We start from the raw sequence: 20,086 nt of genomic DNA, 5'->3' as shown, positions 1-20,086 counted from the left end.
CTCCTCCACTCTCTTACGGTTTTGTTCAGTCAATAGGTATACAATAGAAACTAGGTGTTCATGTGCTTAAAAAGCTCCCTGGATGAATCTGATGCCTCCTTAGATTTAGAAATCACTTTACTCTAATACATGTAAATAAATTAATATGTATTTGAGTTTGCATGAGGAAATAATGGAAGGATAAACAAGAAACTAATAAAAATAGTTATGGGTTAAGATTGATAAGGCTGGCGAAGATGGGGGAGCAAGATCTCTCCCTCACATACAACCCTTTTAACCAAGTTAAAAATTTAAAATAAACACTTCAGCTTAACAATTAGAAATCAAAATCAAAATCAAAACAATGATTTTAAAGTTGAAGATATTGAGGACCAGAAGGTGTCACTGTATCTGGGGCCAGGGTTTTCATCTGTGAAGTAATTCCAGTTTTTGGTATCAGTCACTTAAATGTAATTTATTTTTCTCATCAGCGTAATTCCATAGAAATTAATACTGGTACACAGGAGAAGAAGGGAATAAACACCAAAGGGAATTGGAAGAATTTGGGTTCTGTTGCTTTGTTTTTGCTCTGTAGAGAAGGTGCTTCCACAGTAGACCTAAAAACATGAGATACGAGCCCAGGACAAAGTGAGCTGAGAAGAAAAGCGTTGAGGTAGTGCCTTTCCATCTTAGTTAAACTTGAGACATCACCTGGGTTCCTTTAAAAAATAAAATTCCAATTCATACACACACAAACACACATATACACACAGTCTAGGACAGTTATTCTTAGGGATTTTTGTTGTTGTTGTTTTGAGACGGGGTCTTCTTCAAAATCCTGGGCTAAAGCAGTCCCCCTGCCTTAGCCTCCCAAGTAGCTGGGATTATAGGTGTGAGCCACTGCATTTGCCCCATCTGATTTTTTTTTTTTTTTTGGGTGGGGGGGACAGAGTTTCACTTTTGTTGCCCAGGCCGCTCAGCACATCATATCTGAGAATTTGTGATGTTGCTAAATCTTAGATGTTAATCACTTGGTTAAGGTGATATCTGCCTATTTATCCTTTATGCCTATTATCATAGATATCTTGGGGGATATACACTCTTGAGACTGTAATCAAATTTTTACTCACTAATTTCAGCATTCATCTATGGGTCTTGTCTGAAACTATTATTATTGTGGGTTTTGCCTAATGGTGATTTTTTCCCCCTGATTTCCTTCATTCCTTTTTTTTTTTTTTTTTTTTTTGAGAGGAAGCCTTACTCTGTCACCCAGGCTGGGTGCAGTGGCACGATCTTGCTGAGATTACAGGCGTCCAGCACCACACACGACTAATTTTTGTTTTTAGTGGGTTTGCAGTTTCACCATGTTGGCCAGGCTGGTCTCAAACTCCTGATCTCAAATGATCCACCCACCTCACACTCCCAAAGTGCTGGGATTACAGCTCAGTCGCCAGTACACTTTTAAGTGTGCTCATTGCTACTGGGTGTCACTGCTTCTAAGTCTTCTCAGCAGACAGAACTAGGAAAATAGGCTTATGTATACTCATCTACATATTACACATGTATCTATGTTTATTTCTGTGTCTGTGTATATGACAAATTATGAGTTCATACTGATATCGCATTCTAATCCAACACTGTGTGATTTATTTTAGACTTCTTTCTTACTTGTAATTCTTCTACCAACCTGGCAGTCATTATTCTTTGATTTTTTTTTTTTAACTTATTTTTTCAGTGCTACTGTCTACATGAAGTAGTGTCAGAATTGCTAACCCATTTCTTTGTGAGAAACAAATTTACTAACTAGGTAACAGGATTTGTGTTACAGTTTTTTATGGCTTTAGGTTTACGATATCCAGTCAAAATAGGTTTTCAAAGTTTCTTCTTCATGCCCTTCAGTGTGGTTATGTTATTTGTTTGTAATGCAGTTAGATTCACTTGTTACTGTTTGTATTCTGAGTGCTTTAATTTTTTTTAGTATACGCTACATTACTCTGGTTTTGAGTCATCTATACACAAAGATACACTCAGAGAAATATCACTTCTTCCTTATCACTACCATCCATTCTCATTTCCCCTATCCTTTTCCCACCTATCCCCTGTAGGTAGCTGATCTCTTTGGTTTCTGGTTTATCCTTCCTATATTTCTTTTATACAAATAAGCAGATAGCTGTATGTTTTCTTATTGCCCATTTATTTTATTTTTTGAGATGGAATCTCACTCTGTCTCTTAGGCTGCAGTGCAGTGGCACGATCTCGTCTGCTGTAACCTCCACCTCCCGGGTTCAAGTGATTCTCCTGCCTCAGCCTCCCGAGTAGCTGGTACAACAGGCATGTGCCTCCACATCTGGCGAATTTTTTATATTTTTAGTAGAGATGGGGTTTCACTCTGTTAGCCAGGATGGTGTCTGTCTCCTGACCTCGTGATCCACCTACCTTGGCCTCCCAAAGTGCTGGGATTACAGGCGTGAGCCACCACGCCCGGCCATTATTGCCCATTTCTTATATGAAGGATAGCGTAGTCTAAATCTCTTTTGCACTTTGCTTTTTTTCACTTAACAATATATCTTAGAATCCATTCAGTGTCAGTCCTTAGACATCTTAGAATGATCTTCATTTCTTTTTACTGCTGCATAGTACTCCATGTGGGTATACCATAGTGTATTCGGTTTCTTCCAATGTGTGGGCATTTAGATTGTTTCCAGTGTTTTGCAATTACAAATAGTGCTACAGTGGATAACCTTGTACATGTTTTTTTCATATCATTGGAGGTGTATCTTCAGAGTAGATTCTTAGAAGAAGGATGTATACATACATAATTTTATTAATTATTGCCAAATTACCCTCCAGAAGAGTTGTACAGTTTGCATTCCCATCAGCAATATGTGAAAACTACCTGCACATATTTTAAAACATACACAGATGAATGTTCAGCAGTTTTGTTTAGGGTCTTCCTTTCCTTCTGCAATTCCTGTTCTATCATGATAGGTTGCAAAAGAAACTTAACTACAGAAACTTTTTCATGAAAAGAAGTAAAGTCAGTTTTTCAGAGCTGACTGAAGATTTTCTTACTGACATTTTAAAATTATAATTATGTATTACATTTTTCCACTTTACCTAGTTTAGCATCTGTTATATAACATCTCACCACCTGCTTAGTTGTACAGGCAGTTCTTTTCAGTTTAGATAATAATACTGTATATTGCAAGTTTAAACATTTCCCTCATCTTAGAGAGTCATTTTCCACATTTCTGAGACAGGTGTTTAATATTTCTGAAAGTGAGGCAGTTCAGAAAAGATTTGCATTTCTTCACTCTTTTATGTTTCAGTGGTGGAGGTGGTCATCTGAGCCTCTTTTCCTTTGACTTGACTCGTTGAGGTACAGCTTACAAAACCATGCCAGGGTCACCCTGATGACAAAGTAGATCATCGTCTTTTCAGACTGTGGCTCCCTATCCTCCTGCCCTCTCTCCCTAATGTCTCCTGGCTTGAGAACCTCACCTTTATGTTTTCCTGGTATGCTGGTCCTCTGGTCTTGCTCTGGATTCTGTCTGCTGACCTTCTCACTCTGACCAGATTCTCAGTTCTTTTGATCTCTCCACTCCCACTCCATAGAAACTCTGTTTATTTTGTCCGATCTTGCTCAGGCTGCTGTTACATGCTGGAGAAAATCACTTAATTGTCATGATTGGCACCACTAAACATCTCTGGATTCTAATTTCTGCTGAGTCTTCAATGTATTCTTTTAACTTGTCCCCATTCAGGTCCCTTTCTCACCTTCCCTGTGTCTGGTTTGCTTTTACATCTTCTGCCTTCCAGCCCGCTCTCCCATACTCCCACACGTCATTTACAGCACACATTTGCCTTATTTCAGGGAGACAGGTTTTGACTTATCCTGAGAAAATAGATCTGAATAGTCAGAACCTTCCAAATGGATAGGTTACTTTGGGAAGCAGTACATTTTCTGTATCATGATCATTATGATTCTTTTTCTTGTCCTTATTGCCTGCCTTCTTCAGCTGCATTTCAGTTGAGCTGTCTGAATCTGGCTCAGTGATGAACCTCACCTTGGTTGATCACAAGAGGCTGTGGCCAAGGACTGTTGGCCTGTGTAAAAGGTGTCATGGTTCAGAACATGGTTTTGGGGGTCAACACATCTGGATTTGAATCTCAGTTCTCTTAACTGTACTAGGTTTGTAATCAGGGACAAGTTAATTGACCCTCTCCTCTGCCTCAGTTTCTTTATCTATAAAGTAGAGAGTTATGTTCCATAAGGTTGTAGTGAAGATTTTTCTTAAGTTCTTAGCACTGTGCTAATGACTGTGATCATTATGATTAAATGTGGTCCTTCCTCATTTTCTCACTCTACTTCAGGTCACTTAATGCTCTTGGTTTGTGTTGATAATACTCTAGCTGTTGTCATAACTCACTGCAAGGCAGCCTCACCCAGACCATTGTTTGTAAAGTTCTTTTCCAGTGAAAGTAGGAGGAAATAACTGAGGAGAAAGGAAATGATCAAAAAGTGGGTACCCCATCTGTTTCATCAGGGTCTCCCTTTCTTTCTCATGGCAAGTTCAGAACACGTCTAAGTAGTAACTACTTTAAATTAGAGAGAGTATCTGTTACAAAGAATACTGAGTCTGACTTTGTGCTACCCTAGCATGCTTTAAGTAAAACAAAGATGTTTGGTTATGGATTTTTAAGATGATGGATAGTCACAATACTAAATCCTGATAGTGTATCTTAGATCAAGTAAAATAGACTTATTTTTCCTATTCATGAGAGAAATGTTTTTTACATTTCTTTAATAATTTGTGTACTACAGTTCACCAAAAATTTGTGGAACCTTTTCTGAATATAAGTAATTCAACCAGTGTCTCTCAGCTAGTGAGGGATAGGGCCAGAATTGAAACCTTTTCAGGGTCTTTAGCCTGTTTTATTACTGAAGAAATTGACAAATGCACATGTAACCAACAAAACTTGTTCAAGCTCTGGGCTCTCCAAAGCATCTTTTCTAGAGAAGTTGCATACTTGTTAATGACTTCAGATTTTAAGCTATGGGTGCCTGTATTACATTGGAACATTGGCTCTTAATATAAAATTATGAATAAATGCAAAGCATTTACTGTTACTGGTTTTATTGCTAAAATAACCTTAGGCTAGCTTTTAATTGTTCACTTAATGGTAGCATCTGAAAATAAAAACAAAAAACCTTGGTACTGTCTTTCTTGGTTAGTCAATTATCAGAGAACCTAGCTAAAGTAAGGAATACATTTCTTTTAAAGCAATCATTAGTATTATCTACCTGTTTATTTTTGGAACATTAATTTGGCTCAGTCGAACTTACTTAGCATCTGAAGACAAGTTAATTTTTATCTGTGAAACAGAGTACTGTAGTTTCATGTTCAGATGATTAAAGTTCACCAAAATGGGTAGCTTAGAGAACAGCTTAATAGCTTTCCCTAAAAATAACCCATTGACAGTTGATAGGTAGCATTTTAGTTGCTACAGTATATGGTGCTTGTGCATGATAATGTTTGTCTAAATAAGGTAGACATGTTATCCACAAATATTGAGCCTCTGCTGTGAGACATGACTATTATGACAGGGAATGGAGAGGATGGGAAGAAAACCTGAAAGTATCAGAAATTTTGCATCAGAGCCTTTGAAATGATTGTGGAAGGCTGGGCATTTATTCTGATAATACTGTTAATTACTCAAAACCTGTTTGGAACATTTTCCTTGAATATGAGCTTATGAACCATGAAAGAGAATCAACCCCTTAATTTTGTAGCACAGCTAAATTTTTTTAAAAAATCACCTTTTGAGGTATAATTTGTATGCAATAAAATGTATCTTTTTAGGTGTGCTGTTCAGTGAAATCTTGACAAATGTATATAGTTGTGTAACTGCCACCACAATAAAGATACAGAACATTTACATCATTTCAGAAAGCTTTCTTGTGCACCTTTGCAGTCACTTTGTGCCTCAGGCAACCACGGCTTGCTTTTTGTTTTTGTTTTTTTTGTTTTTTTTTGAAGCAGAGTCTCACTCTGTCACCCAGGCTGGAGTGCAGTGGCGCAGTCTTGGCTCACTGCAACCTCTGCCTTACAGGTTCAAGTGATTCTCCTGCCTCAACCTCCTAAGTAGCTAGGATTACAGGTGCACACTACCACACCTGGCTAATTTTTGTAGTAGAGATGGGGGTTTCACCGTGTTGGCCAAGCTGGGCTCAAATTCCTGACCTCATGATCTACCCACCTTGGCCTCCCAAAGTGCTAGGATTACAGGCGCAAGCCACCTTACCCAGCCACGGCTTTCTATCACCATAGGTTAGCTTCAGCTTTTCTAGAATCTCATATAGATGGGATTTAAAAGTTTGTTCTCTTTGTGTCTGGCTTCTTTCATTTAGCATAATGTTTTTCAGATTTGTCCTTGTTGCATTGATCATTAGCAACTCCTTTTATTGCTGAGTACTGTCCTGTTGTATGGATGTACCACAGTTTGTTTACTCTTGCCTTGTTAATTAACTTTTGGGTTGGAGCTGTTAGGAATAAAGCACCTACAGATACCTATATATTAGAGTTTACACTTTGTTGCATCTTCACCAACGCTTGGTACTGGTCAGTCCGTTTTAGCCATTCTAATGGGTATTTGGTTTTAATTTATATTTCTTTTATGACTCAGCAGTCATATTTTCTTATTTGTTGTCATAAAGGAATTATTTATTCTTTTGCCTATTTGTAATACTGGGTTGTTTGTAGTCTTGTTTTGAAGTTTTAAGAGTTCTTTTTGGGCCAGGTGTGGTGGCTCACGCCTGTAATCCAAGCACTTTGGAGGCCAAGGTGGGTGGATAACCTGAGGTCAGGAGTTCAAGACCAGCCTGACCAACATGGTGAAACTCCGTCTTTCAACAAACAAAAATAAAAAAAAATTTCAAAAAAAGAGTTCTTTATGTATTCTAAGTACAAGTCCTACATGTTGCAAAATTTTTTTCCCATCTGCACAATTCATTTTTGACCCTAATGGTCTTACCTAGTCTGATGTGCTCACCATCTCATTCTTTGATCCCACTCAGCAGCCTTTCCCTTTCAGTCTTGGCTATCTCCTTCCATTTCCACTATGACTACTCTTACGCATTCTAAAGACTTTACCATTCCCTTCAGAGATGTGGTGTGTGTGTTTTTTTTAAATTGTTTTACCTACTTGAGAGTGCTACTGGCTTGGTAGTACGCTTGGTATTACCCTTGGTTCTGGGTTGCTAGATGTCCTGCAGTGGGTGGTATGATTTCACACCGAACACCGAACTGACCTGCTTAACGTGCCAATTTTGTGCTTGTTGCTTAGTCCACGCCACTGTCAGTCACCCCTTGCTGGTATTATTGCAGTGTGTGGAAGGGTTTCCTTTTTTTTTTTTTTTTAACTTCCTCTCCTTTTTATTTTTGTTATTTTTTTTAAAAATTAGAGACAGGCTCTCACTATGTTGCCCAAGCTGTTCTTAAACTTCTGGGTTCAAGCAGTCCACTTGCCTTGGTCTCTCAAAGTGCTGGGATTACAGGCATGAGCCACTGCCCTCAGCCAGTTTTTCCTTTTTACAGCTCAGTTTTTCTCTTATCTGGAGAGACCTTTTACAAAATACAAGTTGGATACTTTGATTCCCCAGCTTAAAGTGGAAGTGCACTTAAAAGATAAATCTTAAATCCTTAGCATACCTGCCTGGTCACTGCCTGTTTATTCTGCCTCATCGTGAGCCATGCTCTCTCTGCTTGGTACACTGTAGCTACAGTGGCCTTCTTAGGGGTCCACAAGTACTCTGGCCTACCCTCTCCCTGCTTGTAGAACCCTTGCCTTCTTTGTCACCTGGCAACCTGGCTAATTCTGGCTCAACCTTCAGTTCCCTGTTTAAATGCTTCCCTAACTTCCTTAGAGAAGAGCCATCCCTAAACTTCTAAATTTTTTTTTTTTTTTTTTTTTTGAAACAAAGTGTCGTCCTGTCGCCAAGGCTGGAGTGCACTGGCATGATCGCTGCTCACTGCAACCGCAGTCTGTGCCTCCTGGCTTCAAACAATTCTGCCTTCAGCCTCCTGTGTAGCTGGGATCACAGGCACCCACCACCATGCCCAGCTAATTTTTTTATTTTTAGTAGAGATGGGGTTTCACCATATTGGCCAGGCTGGTCTCAAACTCCTGACCTCAGGTGATCCCACCTCATCCTCCCAAAGTGCTGTGATTATAGGCGTGAGCCACCTGGCCCACCCTCTGTGTCTTTTTATCTCCTCTCACATAAAATGTATGAAGGCAGAGAGCTTTCTATTTTTAGTGTTTATCTACAGTGCTTAACATAATGTAGGTGATTATTTATTTGATGATGCGCATCCTTTAAGATCCCAAAAGACATTTTTTCTCTTGAATACAAACTCTGTACTAGTTTCCTGTCTCTGTCATTTCCACTGAATCTGTAAATTGCCCTTATGACAAGAATTCTTATTTTTAATACCATGAATCCTTTAGGTGGTTTGTGAAACTTGTGGCACCTTTTGAGGTTAATGTTTTAAATGAATAAAATAAAATTTGAGATTACAAAGGAAATCAGTTATACTGAAATATCACCTTTGAAATATTAAGAAGTCTTTATATGTGCTTCGTTACTACTAATGCCTTAAATAGCAAGATCAGGCAGCAGGTCTAACAACCACTGTAATTTCAAAGTGCTGATGGGTCTAGCTATTTCGAGTTGTAACTGGTCTCCTTATGTCTAGTTTTAGCCTCTTTAGCACCTCCCCCCCCCTTTCTTTTGAGACAGAGTCTCCCTCTGTCGCCATGGCTAGAGTGCAGTGGCATGATCTAAGCTCACTGCAGCCTCTACTTCCCCGGTTCAAGCAATTCTCTTGCCTCAGCCTTCTGAGTAGCTGGGACTGCAGGCACCTGCCACTATGCCTGGCTAACTGTTGTATTTTTAGTAGACAGGATTTTCACCATGTTGATCAGGCTGGTCTCGAATGCCAGACCTCAGGTGATCCACCCATCTCGGCCTTCCAAAGTACTGGGAATGAGCCACCGCACCCAGACTTCAGTCATTTCTATACCTGTGTTTTTGATTGTGTTACTCTTTCTTTCTCTCATTTCTCCCCTCTTTCTCTCTGGCCTTCCTCCCCCTTCCCCCCCTACCCCCCTCCCCTCCTGCCTCCCCTCCCTCCCTCCCTCCCTTCCTTCCTTCCTTCCTTTCTCCCCTTTCCTTCCCTCCTCGCCGGAGTCTCACTCTGTCACATTTGCAATTATGTGATCTTGGCTCACTGTAACCTTCAACCTCCTGGGTTCAAGTGATTGTCCTGCCTCAGCCTCCTGAGTAGCTGGGATTATAGACACACACCACCATGCCTGACTAATTTTTGTATGTAGAGACAGGGTTTCTCCATCTTGGCCAGGCTGGTCTTGAACTCCAGACCTCAGGTGGTCTGCCCGCCTCGGCCTCCCAGAGTGATGGGATACAGGCGTGAGCTACCACACCCGGCCTCCTCATTTTCTGTTACTGAAGTAAAGTACAGGTTTTTCAGCTTCCCAGTAACATCACCTTTTGTTCTTCACCTGGACAGGTATAAACTCCAGCCATATTGGACTATCCAGCACTGGTTCTCAGCCTTCTATGCTTCAGCTCCTATAGCTCCTTCTTTCTTAAGTGCCTTTCTCATGTGCTGCTTATTAAAATCCTACCTGCTTTTTAAGGCATCATTAAATACCACTTTCTTAGATCCACGGATACTAACATAGAGCATAGCCTGACCCGTAATAGACACTCAATAAATTGTAGGTATTATTAAATAAGAATTGTTCATAACTTCTTTTCAATACCATCATTACCTGGTTCCCAATAAATTGTAGACATTTTGAGTAATATACATCTACAAACTAAGGAAAAGCAGTATTATCAGTAAGTGTAAGCAAGTTGAATGTAAAATGAATGCATAAATGATTAATGTGTAGAATTTAGTTTTCAGCTCTGTTTGAACGTTTATCAATTTTTTTTTGTTTGTGTTGTGTTTTTTTGTTGTTTTTTTTGAGACAGAGTTTCACTCTTGTTGCCCAGGCTGGAGTGCACTGGTGCTATCTCGGCTCACTGCAACCTCTGCCTCCTGGATTCAAGTGATTCTCCTGCCTCAGCCTCTCAAGTAGCTGGGATTACAGGCACCTGCTACCACGCCCAGCTATATTCTGTGTTCTTGTCTCCTTTCCTCACAAAATTGCATTAAGAGCAGGATCATTACTTGTTTTTGCCACCAGTCCTAACATGAAGCCTCACAAATGGGAAGTACTTGACAGACGTGGCTTGAATTCACCAGAGCTTTGTCTTCACTTTGTGTTGTTGTGGTAACCCTATCAAAACAGGAAATGAAGCTAGTTTACTATGACTTGTTCATAATTGACTCATTCTGGTTCCCTTTTCTTCCCTAAGTGAATAATGTACTCCAGAATTTCATGGACTTCTTCCACATTTATTGATCAGTACTTCTAGAATCTGTTTCCCACTTGCCCCAGCACTGGAATGGACATGTGGCCAGTGGTTCCTTTTTTTTTTTAAATTGCTTTACTAAGAAGTAAGTGATATACAAAATATTCCACACATTTAAAGTATAACGTTGGGTAAGTTTTAATACATTATACACCCATAAAACCATCAACACAATTAGGATAAGGAACATACTCATTGCCTCCAAAAGTTACCTGGTTTCCATTTGTAATCTTCTTCCTCCCATTCCCAGGCAACCCTGGGGGTAAATCCAAAGTAAACCCAGGATTACTTTGTATTTTCTATAAATAGAAAGTATCTTTTGGTCCGGCTTCACTCACCATAATTATTTGAGATTCATCTGTGTTGCATATATCAATAGTTCATTTCCTTTTATTATCAAATAGCAGGAATCCATTTGTTTTGAGACTTGAGATGGGTGTGCTCACTTTGGACCTTAATGTTCTCCCATTCCCCATGATTCATGGATCTTAGGTTAGAATTCATCTAGGACTTGAGGTTACGTCCATTTAAGCTGACTAGACTCAACAATCTTGCATGTTCTTCACATGTACCCCAAAACCTAAAATGCAATAAATAAATAATAAAATGACTAGACACTCTCAATATCTTGGGCTCGCTCCTCAAGGGCAGAGTATTATTTATAATCCTTGCATCCTAATGTTATAATGTTAGAATAGTTCTTGATATATAGAAGGTACTAACCCAATGCTGGATAAAGAAGGTACTAACCCAATGCTGGATAAAAGTTTCCCCCTTTATTGGCCAGGCGTGGTGGCTCGTGCCTATAATCCTAGCACTTGGAGAGGCCAAGGCAAGAGGATCACTTGGGTTCAGGAGTTTGAGACCAGCCTGGAAAACATTGTAGATCCCTATCTCTACAAAAAAAAAGTTTTTTAATTAGCCAGGTGTGGTGGTACTCGCTTGTGAATCCCTGCTACTCTAGAGGCTGGGGCTGCGGTGAGCCGTGATTGTGCCACTGCATTCTAGCATGGGTGACAGAGAGAGCTCATCTCAAAAAAAAAAAAAAAGAAAGAAATATTTAATTTTTTCTCTCTTTAACATGTCTCATTCCCCCTTAATTTTTTTTTTTTTTTTTAACTGGGTGCCATGGCATGTGCCTGTAATCCCAACTACTGAGAAGCCTGAGGCAGTGAGCTTGGGAGTTCAGGACCAGACTGGGCAGCATAGTGAGACTTCATCTCATTACCAAAAAAAAAAAAAAAAAAGTTTTGGTTAATTGTAGTAAAAAACATAAAATTTGCCATCTTAACCATTTTTAAGTAGGCTCAGTAGTTTTAAATATATTCACATTGTTGTGCAACAGATATAGAACTCTTTCATCTTGGAAAATTGAAAATCTGTACTCCTTGAACACATCTCCCAGTTTCTTCCTCTCCTCAGCCCTTTGTAACCACCATTCTCCTTTCTGATTGTATGAGTTTGTTAATATTAGATACCTTATAAAAGTGAAATCATATAGTATTTTTGTGACTGGCTTATTTCTGTTGATATAATGTCCTCAAGTTTCATCCATGTTAAAGCATGTGATAGAATGACTTTTTTGGTTTTTTCCCCCCACTTTTATTGGGGCATAATTGACAAACAAAAGTTGTATATATTTATTGTGTACAATGTGATGTTTCGATAAATGTATACCACACGAAATGATCCCCACCGTAAAGCTAATTAAGATATCCATCACTTCACATAGTTACATTTATGTGTGTGGTGGTGTTGGGGCAAGAACATTTAAGATATATTTCTGGTTTTTTTTTTTTTGGAGACAGTGTTTCGCTCTTGTCGCCTAGGCTGGAGCACAGTGGCGCAATCTTGGCTCACTACAATCTCCGCCTCTTGGGTTGACTCAGCCTCCTGAGTAGCTGGGATTATAGGTACCCGCCACCATGCCTGGCTATCTTTTATATTTTTAAAAGAGACAAGGTTTCACCATGTTGTTCAGGTTGGTCTCACAGGTGATCCGCCTGCCTTGGCCTCCCAAAGTGCTGGGATTACAGGCATGAGCCACCATGCCCAGCCAATAATAATGACCATTCTAATAGCTGTGAGGTGATACCTCATTTTGGTTTTGATTAGCATTTTTCTGATTAATGATTTTGAGCATATTTTTCATATACCTGTTGGCCATTTGTATGCCTTCTTTTGAGAAATGGCTATTCAGGTTCTTTGCCGCTTCTCCCCACCATCCCTACCTTCTTTTTTTTCCATTTTGAGACAGGGTCTCTCTTTGTTACCCAGGCTAGTCTTGAACTCTTGGTCTCAAACAATCTTCCTACCTCAGCCTCCTTAATAGCTAGGACTATAGGCAGGTGCCACTGCACCTGGCCTTTGCCCATTTTTAAATATTTTGTTTGTTTCTTGCAATTGAATTGTTTTGAGTTTCTTTTATATTTTAAATATTAGCCCCTTATCAGATATGTGGTTTGTAAATATTTTCTCCTATTCTGTAGGTTGTCCCTTCACTATGTTGATTGCTTTTTTTGCTGTACAGAAGCTTTTTAGTTTGATGTAATTCAATTTGTCTGTTTTTGCTTTTGTTGCCTGTGCTTTGGGGGTCATAACCAAAAAATAATTGCCCAGACCAATGTCAAGAAGCTTTCCCCCATATTTTCTTCTAGTAGTTTTATGATTTCAGATTTTACACTTTTTGTCTTTAATCTGTCTTGGTTTGATTTTTTTTATAAAGTTGTGAAATAACCACGAGTTTTATTCTTTTGCATGTAGATATCCAATTTTCCCAGCACCATTTATTGAACAGACTATCCTTTATGTTTGGGCTCTGTATTTTGGTCTATTTGTCTAATTTTATGCCAGTACCATGCTGATTACCTGCCCCTACTCAGCTTTATTAACGTATAATTGACAAATACAAATTAGTATATGAGGCTGAGGTGGAGGTGCTGGAAAAAAAATTAGTATGTATTTGTGGTGTACAACATGATGTTTTGATATATGTATATTGTGAAATGAGTAAATCAAGCTAATTAACATATCCATTATCTCACATACTTATCTTTTTTGCGGTTAGAATGTTTAAGATCTAATCTTTTAGCAATTGGCAAGTATGTAATACATTATTATTAACTATAGTCCCCATGCTATAGGATAGATCTCTAGAACTTACTCATCCTGGTTAACTGAAAGTTTATACTCTAACAAATCATCTGCACATTCCATCCTATCCCCACAGTGTCATGCTGTTTTGGTTGCTATAACTTTATAGTGTATTTTGAAATCAGGTGATGTGATGCCTCCACCTTTGTTCTTGCTCAAGATTGCTTTGGCTATATGGAGTCTTTTGTCGTTTCATATATGAATTTAAGGGTTGCTTTTCTGTTTCTGTGAAAAATGCCATTGGAACTTTGATAGGGATTGCACTGAATCTGCAGGCCACTTTGAGTCGTCTGGACATTTTAAGAATATTAATTCATGCCTGGCACAATGGCTCACGCCTATAATCCCAACACTTTGGGAGGCTGAGGTGGGAGGATCACTTAAGGCCAGAAGTTTGAGACCAGCCTTGATAACATAGTGAGACCCCATCTTACCAAAAAAAGTTTTTAAATTAAAAGAATTAGCCAGGCTTGGTTTTTGGATGTTGAATTGAATTTTCTTGTGTTTTGTTTTGTTTTGAGACGGAGTCTCACACTGTAGGCCAGGCTGGAGTGCAGTGGTGCGCTCTCAGCTCACTATAACCTCCGACTCCCGGGTTCAAGTGATTTTCCTGCCTCAGCCTCCTGAGTAGTTGGGATTATAGGCGCCTGCCACAACGTTCGGCTAATTTTTTGTATTTTTAGTAGAGACAGGGTTTCACTATGTTGGCCAGGATGGTCTCCAACTCCTGACCTCCTGATCTGCCCACCTCAGCCTCCCAAAGTGCTGGGAAGGCATGAACCACTGCACCCACTGAATTTCCTTGTTTTTTCAAAGGCTGAATAGGCTGGGCATGGTGTTCACACCTGTAATCCCAGCACTTTGGGAGGCCAAGGCGGGTGGATAACCTGAGGTTAGTTCAAGACCAGCATGGCCAATGTGGTGAAACCCCATCTGTACTGAAAATACAAAAATTAGCCGGGCATGGTGGCTTAGGCCTGTAATCCCAACTACTTGGAAGGCTGAGGCAGGAGAATCACTTGAACCCAGGAGGTGGAGGTTGCAGTGAGCTGAAATCGCCCCATTGCACTCCAGCCTGGGTGAGAAGAGTGAAACTCTGTCTCAAAAAGGAAAAGAAAAGGCTGAATAATATTCCACTCTTACCTGTTCCTCTACAGTGGACATTTGGGTTGCTTCCACATCTTGGGTATTGTGCATAATGCTGTAATGAACATGAATCTGCTAATAACTCTTAGAGATTCTGCTTTGAATTGTTTTGCATATATGCACAGAAGTGGGATTGCTGGACCATTTGAGAATTCTATTTTTAATTTTTTGAGGAACTTCAAAGTAGTTACACCATTATACATAGTAGAGCACTAGGGTTTGAATTTCTCTACATCCTTACCAACACTTACTGTTTTCTGTTCGTTTGTTTTTAATAGTGGCAGTCATAATTGATGTGTGGGGATAGCTTATTGTGGTTTTGATTTGCATTTCTCTAATGATTCATGATGATCAGCGTCTTTGTATGTGTCTTCTTTTGAAATATGTTTATTCAACATTATGTCTTCTTTTTTAATGTTCCTTTTTAATGAACCATCTTTGGATTCCTGTGATAAGCAACACACTTGTAGCAAAAAGCTGCAGTGTGGTGGTAGTTAGGGACGAAAGGGATTGAGTAAAACAAGATATAGTTGATAATGTCAAAGTGATTTTAAAGCATAAACTATTCAGAGACACCTGAAAGTTCGTGGTATGCCTTACTTGCCAAGTATCAACATTAAAATATATAAAATAAAACCGAGAAATCCAAGGAGAAACTAGCAAGTATAGAATTGTTACGGAAGAGTGAAACTCTCTTTGTCATCAGTTCTATGAAAGACAGACTATGTAAACCAAAAAGGCAGCAGAATCGTTAAGTGGAGCAGAAGGAACAGAACAGACTCCGTGGACAGGATCACACCTTTTTTTTAAGTGGGACCAGATGAGAATGATCTCATGTTTTCTCACTTAAAAGGAGGCAGTTAGTTATTTGTCACTGAGTGTTGACACAGTAGTGGGGCACACTGACCATAAGCTCCTCTCTCCAAAAATTTTGTTGAATTATAATTTTGCAGAAGAAATTATGGCCACATTTGACTGTTAACACTAGAAATTTATAATATTAACACTAGAAAATTGTAATGTTGGGTTTAAACCAGTATTTTGTAACCAGTATTTGTAACTAATTTATGCTGTTATTGGACATAATCATGTTCTATGATTTGAATTACCGAAATAGAATTTTTATTTCTAAAAATATTCTCAATATGAAATAATTTTGCTTATTATATATGCTTTTAAATATATTTTGTTAAATTATTATAATATGCTTTTGCCTGTCTAACTGAAAATCACTGGCTTAAGGCCTCATGCAGCAAACCAAAGCAAAATAAGATTTGAGTAGTGATTCTTTTATTTAAAAAATATATTTCATTTCAAAGCATTTTGGACCACCTGTGTGCTGCACGTTAATGGTGTTTTAGGATAATTGGATCCGAGTAAGACAGAGTTCTCCTCCAGAGCCTTATCTTGTCATAGAATCAGACAAATAAATCAGTAATTTTTTGGATAAGTAGACCGATAAATATTATTATAGAAGCATAAACATTATTTTTTATTTATTTAATTTGGAGACAGAGTCTCACTCAGGCTGGAATGCGGTGGTGTGATCTTGGCTCACTGCCACCTCCACCTCCCAGATTCAAGCGATTGTTGTGCCTCAGCCTCCCGAGTAGCTGGAATTACACATTCGGCTAATTTTTTTGTACTTTTAGTAGAGGCAGGGTTTCACCATGTTGTCCAGGCTGGTCTCAAAATTCCTGTCCTCAAGTTATCTGCCCACCTAAGCCTCCAAAGTGCTGGGATTGCAGGCGTGAGCCACTGCACCCAGCCTTAGAAGCATAAGCTTTAGAATAAGGTTATTTTACTGTTTTCTAGCCTTTACCCTAAGGAAATAAGAAATGTTGTCTTATTGCCTGTCAGTATTATTTTATTGCTTTGGTCAGTGGGCTAAATGTTGACATTTATTAATATGAAAACTTCTTATACACAAATTTTAATAGAATGTTTATCATAAAGATAACAGAAATACTGAAGATTCAAATTCATAAAATTGAAGGTATAATTTTTATTATTGCTCTTGCTTAGAATTCTGGTATATCAGACATTAAGGACAACTTGGAAAGAACTGGGCTGCATGTTATTGCTACAAATGTGTTTTTTGAAGAATACTTTCTAGGTTTTGTTATAAAACTACCCAAACTTTTTTGTTTGTTTGTTTGTTTGTTGTTTTTTGAGATGGAGTCTCACTCTGTCGCCAGGCTGGAGTGCAGTGGTGCAGTCTTGGCTCACTGCAAACTCCACCTCCTGGGTTCAAGCTGTTCTCCTGCCTCAGCCTCCCGAGAGCTGGGACTACAGGCGCGTGCCACCATACCCAGCTAATTTTTGAATTTTTAATAGAGACAGGGTTTCACCAGGTTGGCCAGGATGGTCTCAATCTCTTGACCTTGGGATGCTCCTGCCTCGGCCTCCCGAAGTGCTGGGATTATAGACATGAGCCACCACGCCTGACCAAAACTACCCAAACATCTTGATTCAGTTTCTTGGGGGAAAAAATGATCATGTCATTTTACAAGTGAGATAAACAAAGTTAATACAAGTAATCAAAGCGTTCTCTTGGTCCATTTTTGGTAAGGATAAAGATGTATGGTTGTAGGTTATTTGAATGTTTCTTCTGTGTCAGAGAAATTTGATACACAGTAGGAAGTTGTTTTGGAGGCAGAAGTGATTACTCTCACCAGAATGCAGTTGCTAAGACAATGAGAAAATGCTTTTTTGTGTGTATTTCTGGGTTATGAAAATAGGCATCCACACAGTTAACAGGGCTGTTAATTTTGAGAGTCACTAGGTGCTATCTCATGTCAGTTGTATTCATACTCCCTAACTTGAGGTCTTTTTTGTGATAATATACATGCTACCTTCATGGGTATGAAACAGGTATTTACACGGAGTGTTAAAAATCTAATACTTTACCAATTTGCATTTTTTCTGCAAATATTCTGAGGGCTGTTTTTAATGCCATCTGTCTCTCTTTTTTAAGCTCTGCTTATGATAATGTCAACAAAGTTCGAGTAGCTATCAAGAAAATCAGCCCCTTTGAGCACCAGACCTACTGCCAGAGAACCCTGAGGGAGATAAAAATCTTACTGCGCTTCAGACATGAGAACATCATTGGAATCAATGACATTATTCGAGCACCGACCATCGAGCAAATGAAAGATGTGTATCCTTTTTGGGCAGCTAGCCAATTCCACTGCTTGGTAACCTTGTTGAGTAAATAGAATTTGAAATTTCCTGAACTTAAAGGAAAAGTGCATTAAACATGTTAAAGGAAAAGTCGTGATCTGCTTGCCATTTACTCCCAAAGTCTAGTTATGGAAAATCTTGGTTAACTCCATTTCCAGCCTTTTTTTTTCTATCTAAGGGATGGTTTATTGTGATGATGAAAAGGAAAAGGGAAGATCATTAGTAGACTAAGAAAGAGGGTGCTGTGGCTGTCTACCTGGTGAAATCGGGACTGTCCTGATCTTAGAGTAAGGTCACCAACTCTTTTAGGTCTCAGTTTCCCCACCTTTAAAATGAAGGAACTGATAGTCATGATCTTTAAGTTCAACCGAGCTCTGAAATTATGTCATTAGCTATGACCAACGTTTAGAAATGTAGACTGAGCAGGTCTAAAGGGTGCTGCCTGGGTAAAGGCTCCATTTGAAAGATAGAGAGGTAAAGTATATATAAGAAGAGGATCTGCCAGAATGGAGAGGGTTAGGCTAGTACAACACTCCTACCAGCTTACCCAATTTGTATTCCGCCCCTCCAGGGCGTGGCAGCTCACACTGTCTCTAGGCAGCCCTTTCCATTTTTAAATTGCTCTCTTAGTAAGTTGTAGTGATATTTGAAATGAAATGCCTCCTGCCACTACCACCTGTTGGTCCTACTTTACTTTTTGCTATGAAAATAAGCCTCTTTCAGATGACAGATTTTTAAATCATGTTTCGTTTGAATCCCTTGCTGTGCCGCATCTAGCATAAATCTTTAGGAGACAGAGATTTGTATTTGCACAGAAGTGAATAAAAGAAATGCAGAAACACTGCTAATGAAATAATATGATGACGTTAAAGGCTAAAGGCTTTAATAATTTAATTTCTATAAGAAAGAAAGTAGCCATATCTAAAGTTTTAGGTGGTTGGATACATGACCAGGCAAGAAAGTAAGAGGAGCAAAACTAGCACAAACGCTTTCTTAGTGCAACTTGCCCATAGTCCTGTTTATTTAGGATTTTTTTTTTTTTTTTTTTTTTTCCCTGAGACAGAGTTTCACTCTTGTTGCCCAAGCTGGAGTGCAATAGGGCAGTCTCTGCTCACTGCAGCCTCCGCCTCCTGGGTACAAGTTCTTCTCCTTCCTCAGCCTCCTGAGTAGCTGTGATTACAGGTGCCTGCCACCATGCCAGGCTACATTTTTTGTATTTTTAGTAGAGATGGGGTTTCACTATGTTGGCCAGTCTGGTCTCGAACTCCTGACCTCAGGTGATCCACCTGCCTTGGCCTCCCAAAGTGCTTGGGTTACAGGTGCGAGCCACCACACCCCACTATTTAGGATCTTAACAGTAATGGAAGAGTCAAGATAATAGTCTTAGGGTTGGATTTACTAGTAAGAATAAGTTTCTTGACCTGTATTTCTGGAAGTTTTATGATTGGCTTTTGAGGAGCTTGGGAGAGGAGGGGAGGAACAAGAAGGAAAAGAATAGTAACATTACAGGTTACTGAACCAAACAGGAGGGAATATGTGCTACTTAGAGGGCACCAGTGTTTCCAACAAACTTGGAGGGGTTTCACTGATTTTGGACAATTTAGAGAACAAAGAGTTGGAGACTTCAAGATTGGCCAGTATTTCTGTAACATCCAGTTTTGGATCTCAGTCTAGGCCCATAGCTGTGTCAGTCAGATATGCTATACTGCCTGCCATCTCACAGGACCTAAACAGAGTTAAGGACTTCAAATTCCTTCCAGTAAGGAAACCAAGTTTTCCTCAGTTTCTTCTTTACCTTAAGGGCCTCGCGGTGTAATAATGGACTGTTTGGGAAGAGAGTCAAGAGAGGGTTCATTTTTGTTTTCAATGCTTTGATAAATGTGACCAGCTAATTGGTGTTTTACCTTAACCTGTACAAACAGATATATAGTACAGGACCTCATGGAAACAGATCTTTACAAGCTCTTGAAGACACAACACCTCAGCAATGACCATATCTGCTATTTTCTTTACCAGATCCTCAGAGGGTTAAAATATATCCATTCAGCTAATGTTCTGCACCGTGACCTCAAACCTTCCAATCTGCTGCTCAACACCACCTGTGATCTCAAGGTCAGC

The 20,086-nt window shown here is 39.2% G+C and overlaps 1 protein-coding gene across 2 annotated transcripts in view; it reads left to right on the top strand.

Moving 5' to 3' along the window:
* MAPK1 (mitogen-activated protein kinase 1) overlaps positions 1-20,086 on the top strand; it is a 98,787-nt gene that overhangs the window by 31,314 nt on the left and 47,387 nt on the right. For both annotated transcript variants that reach the window (XM_012466482.3, XM_064371890.1), the window contains exons 2-3: positions 17,763-17,945; positions 19,891-20,080. In XM_012466482.3, the coding sequence (XP_012321905.1) occupies positions 17,763-17,945; positions 19,891-20,080 (373 nt within the window). The remainder of the gene's footprint in view (positions 1-17,762; positions 17,946-19,890; positions 20,081-20,086) is intronic.

This window comes from Aotus nancymaae, unplaced genomic scaffold, assembly GCF_030222135.1.
Source record: "Aotus nancymaae isolate 86718 unplaced genomic scaffold, 86718_ANA_hifiasm-v0.15.2.pri h1tg000210l, whole genome shotgun sequence".
Taxonomy (NCBI): domain Eukaryota; kingdom Metazoa; phylum Chordata; class Mammalia; order Primates; family Aotidae; genus Aotus; species Aotus nancymaae.
Note: the sequence above shows the minus strand (reverse complement) of the source record. Positions and strands in the feature narration are given on the sequence as shown.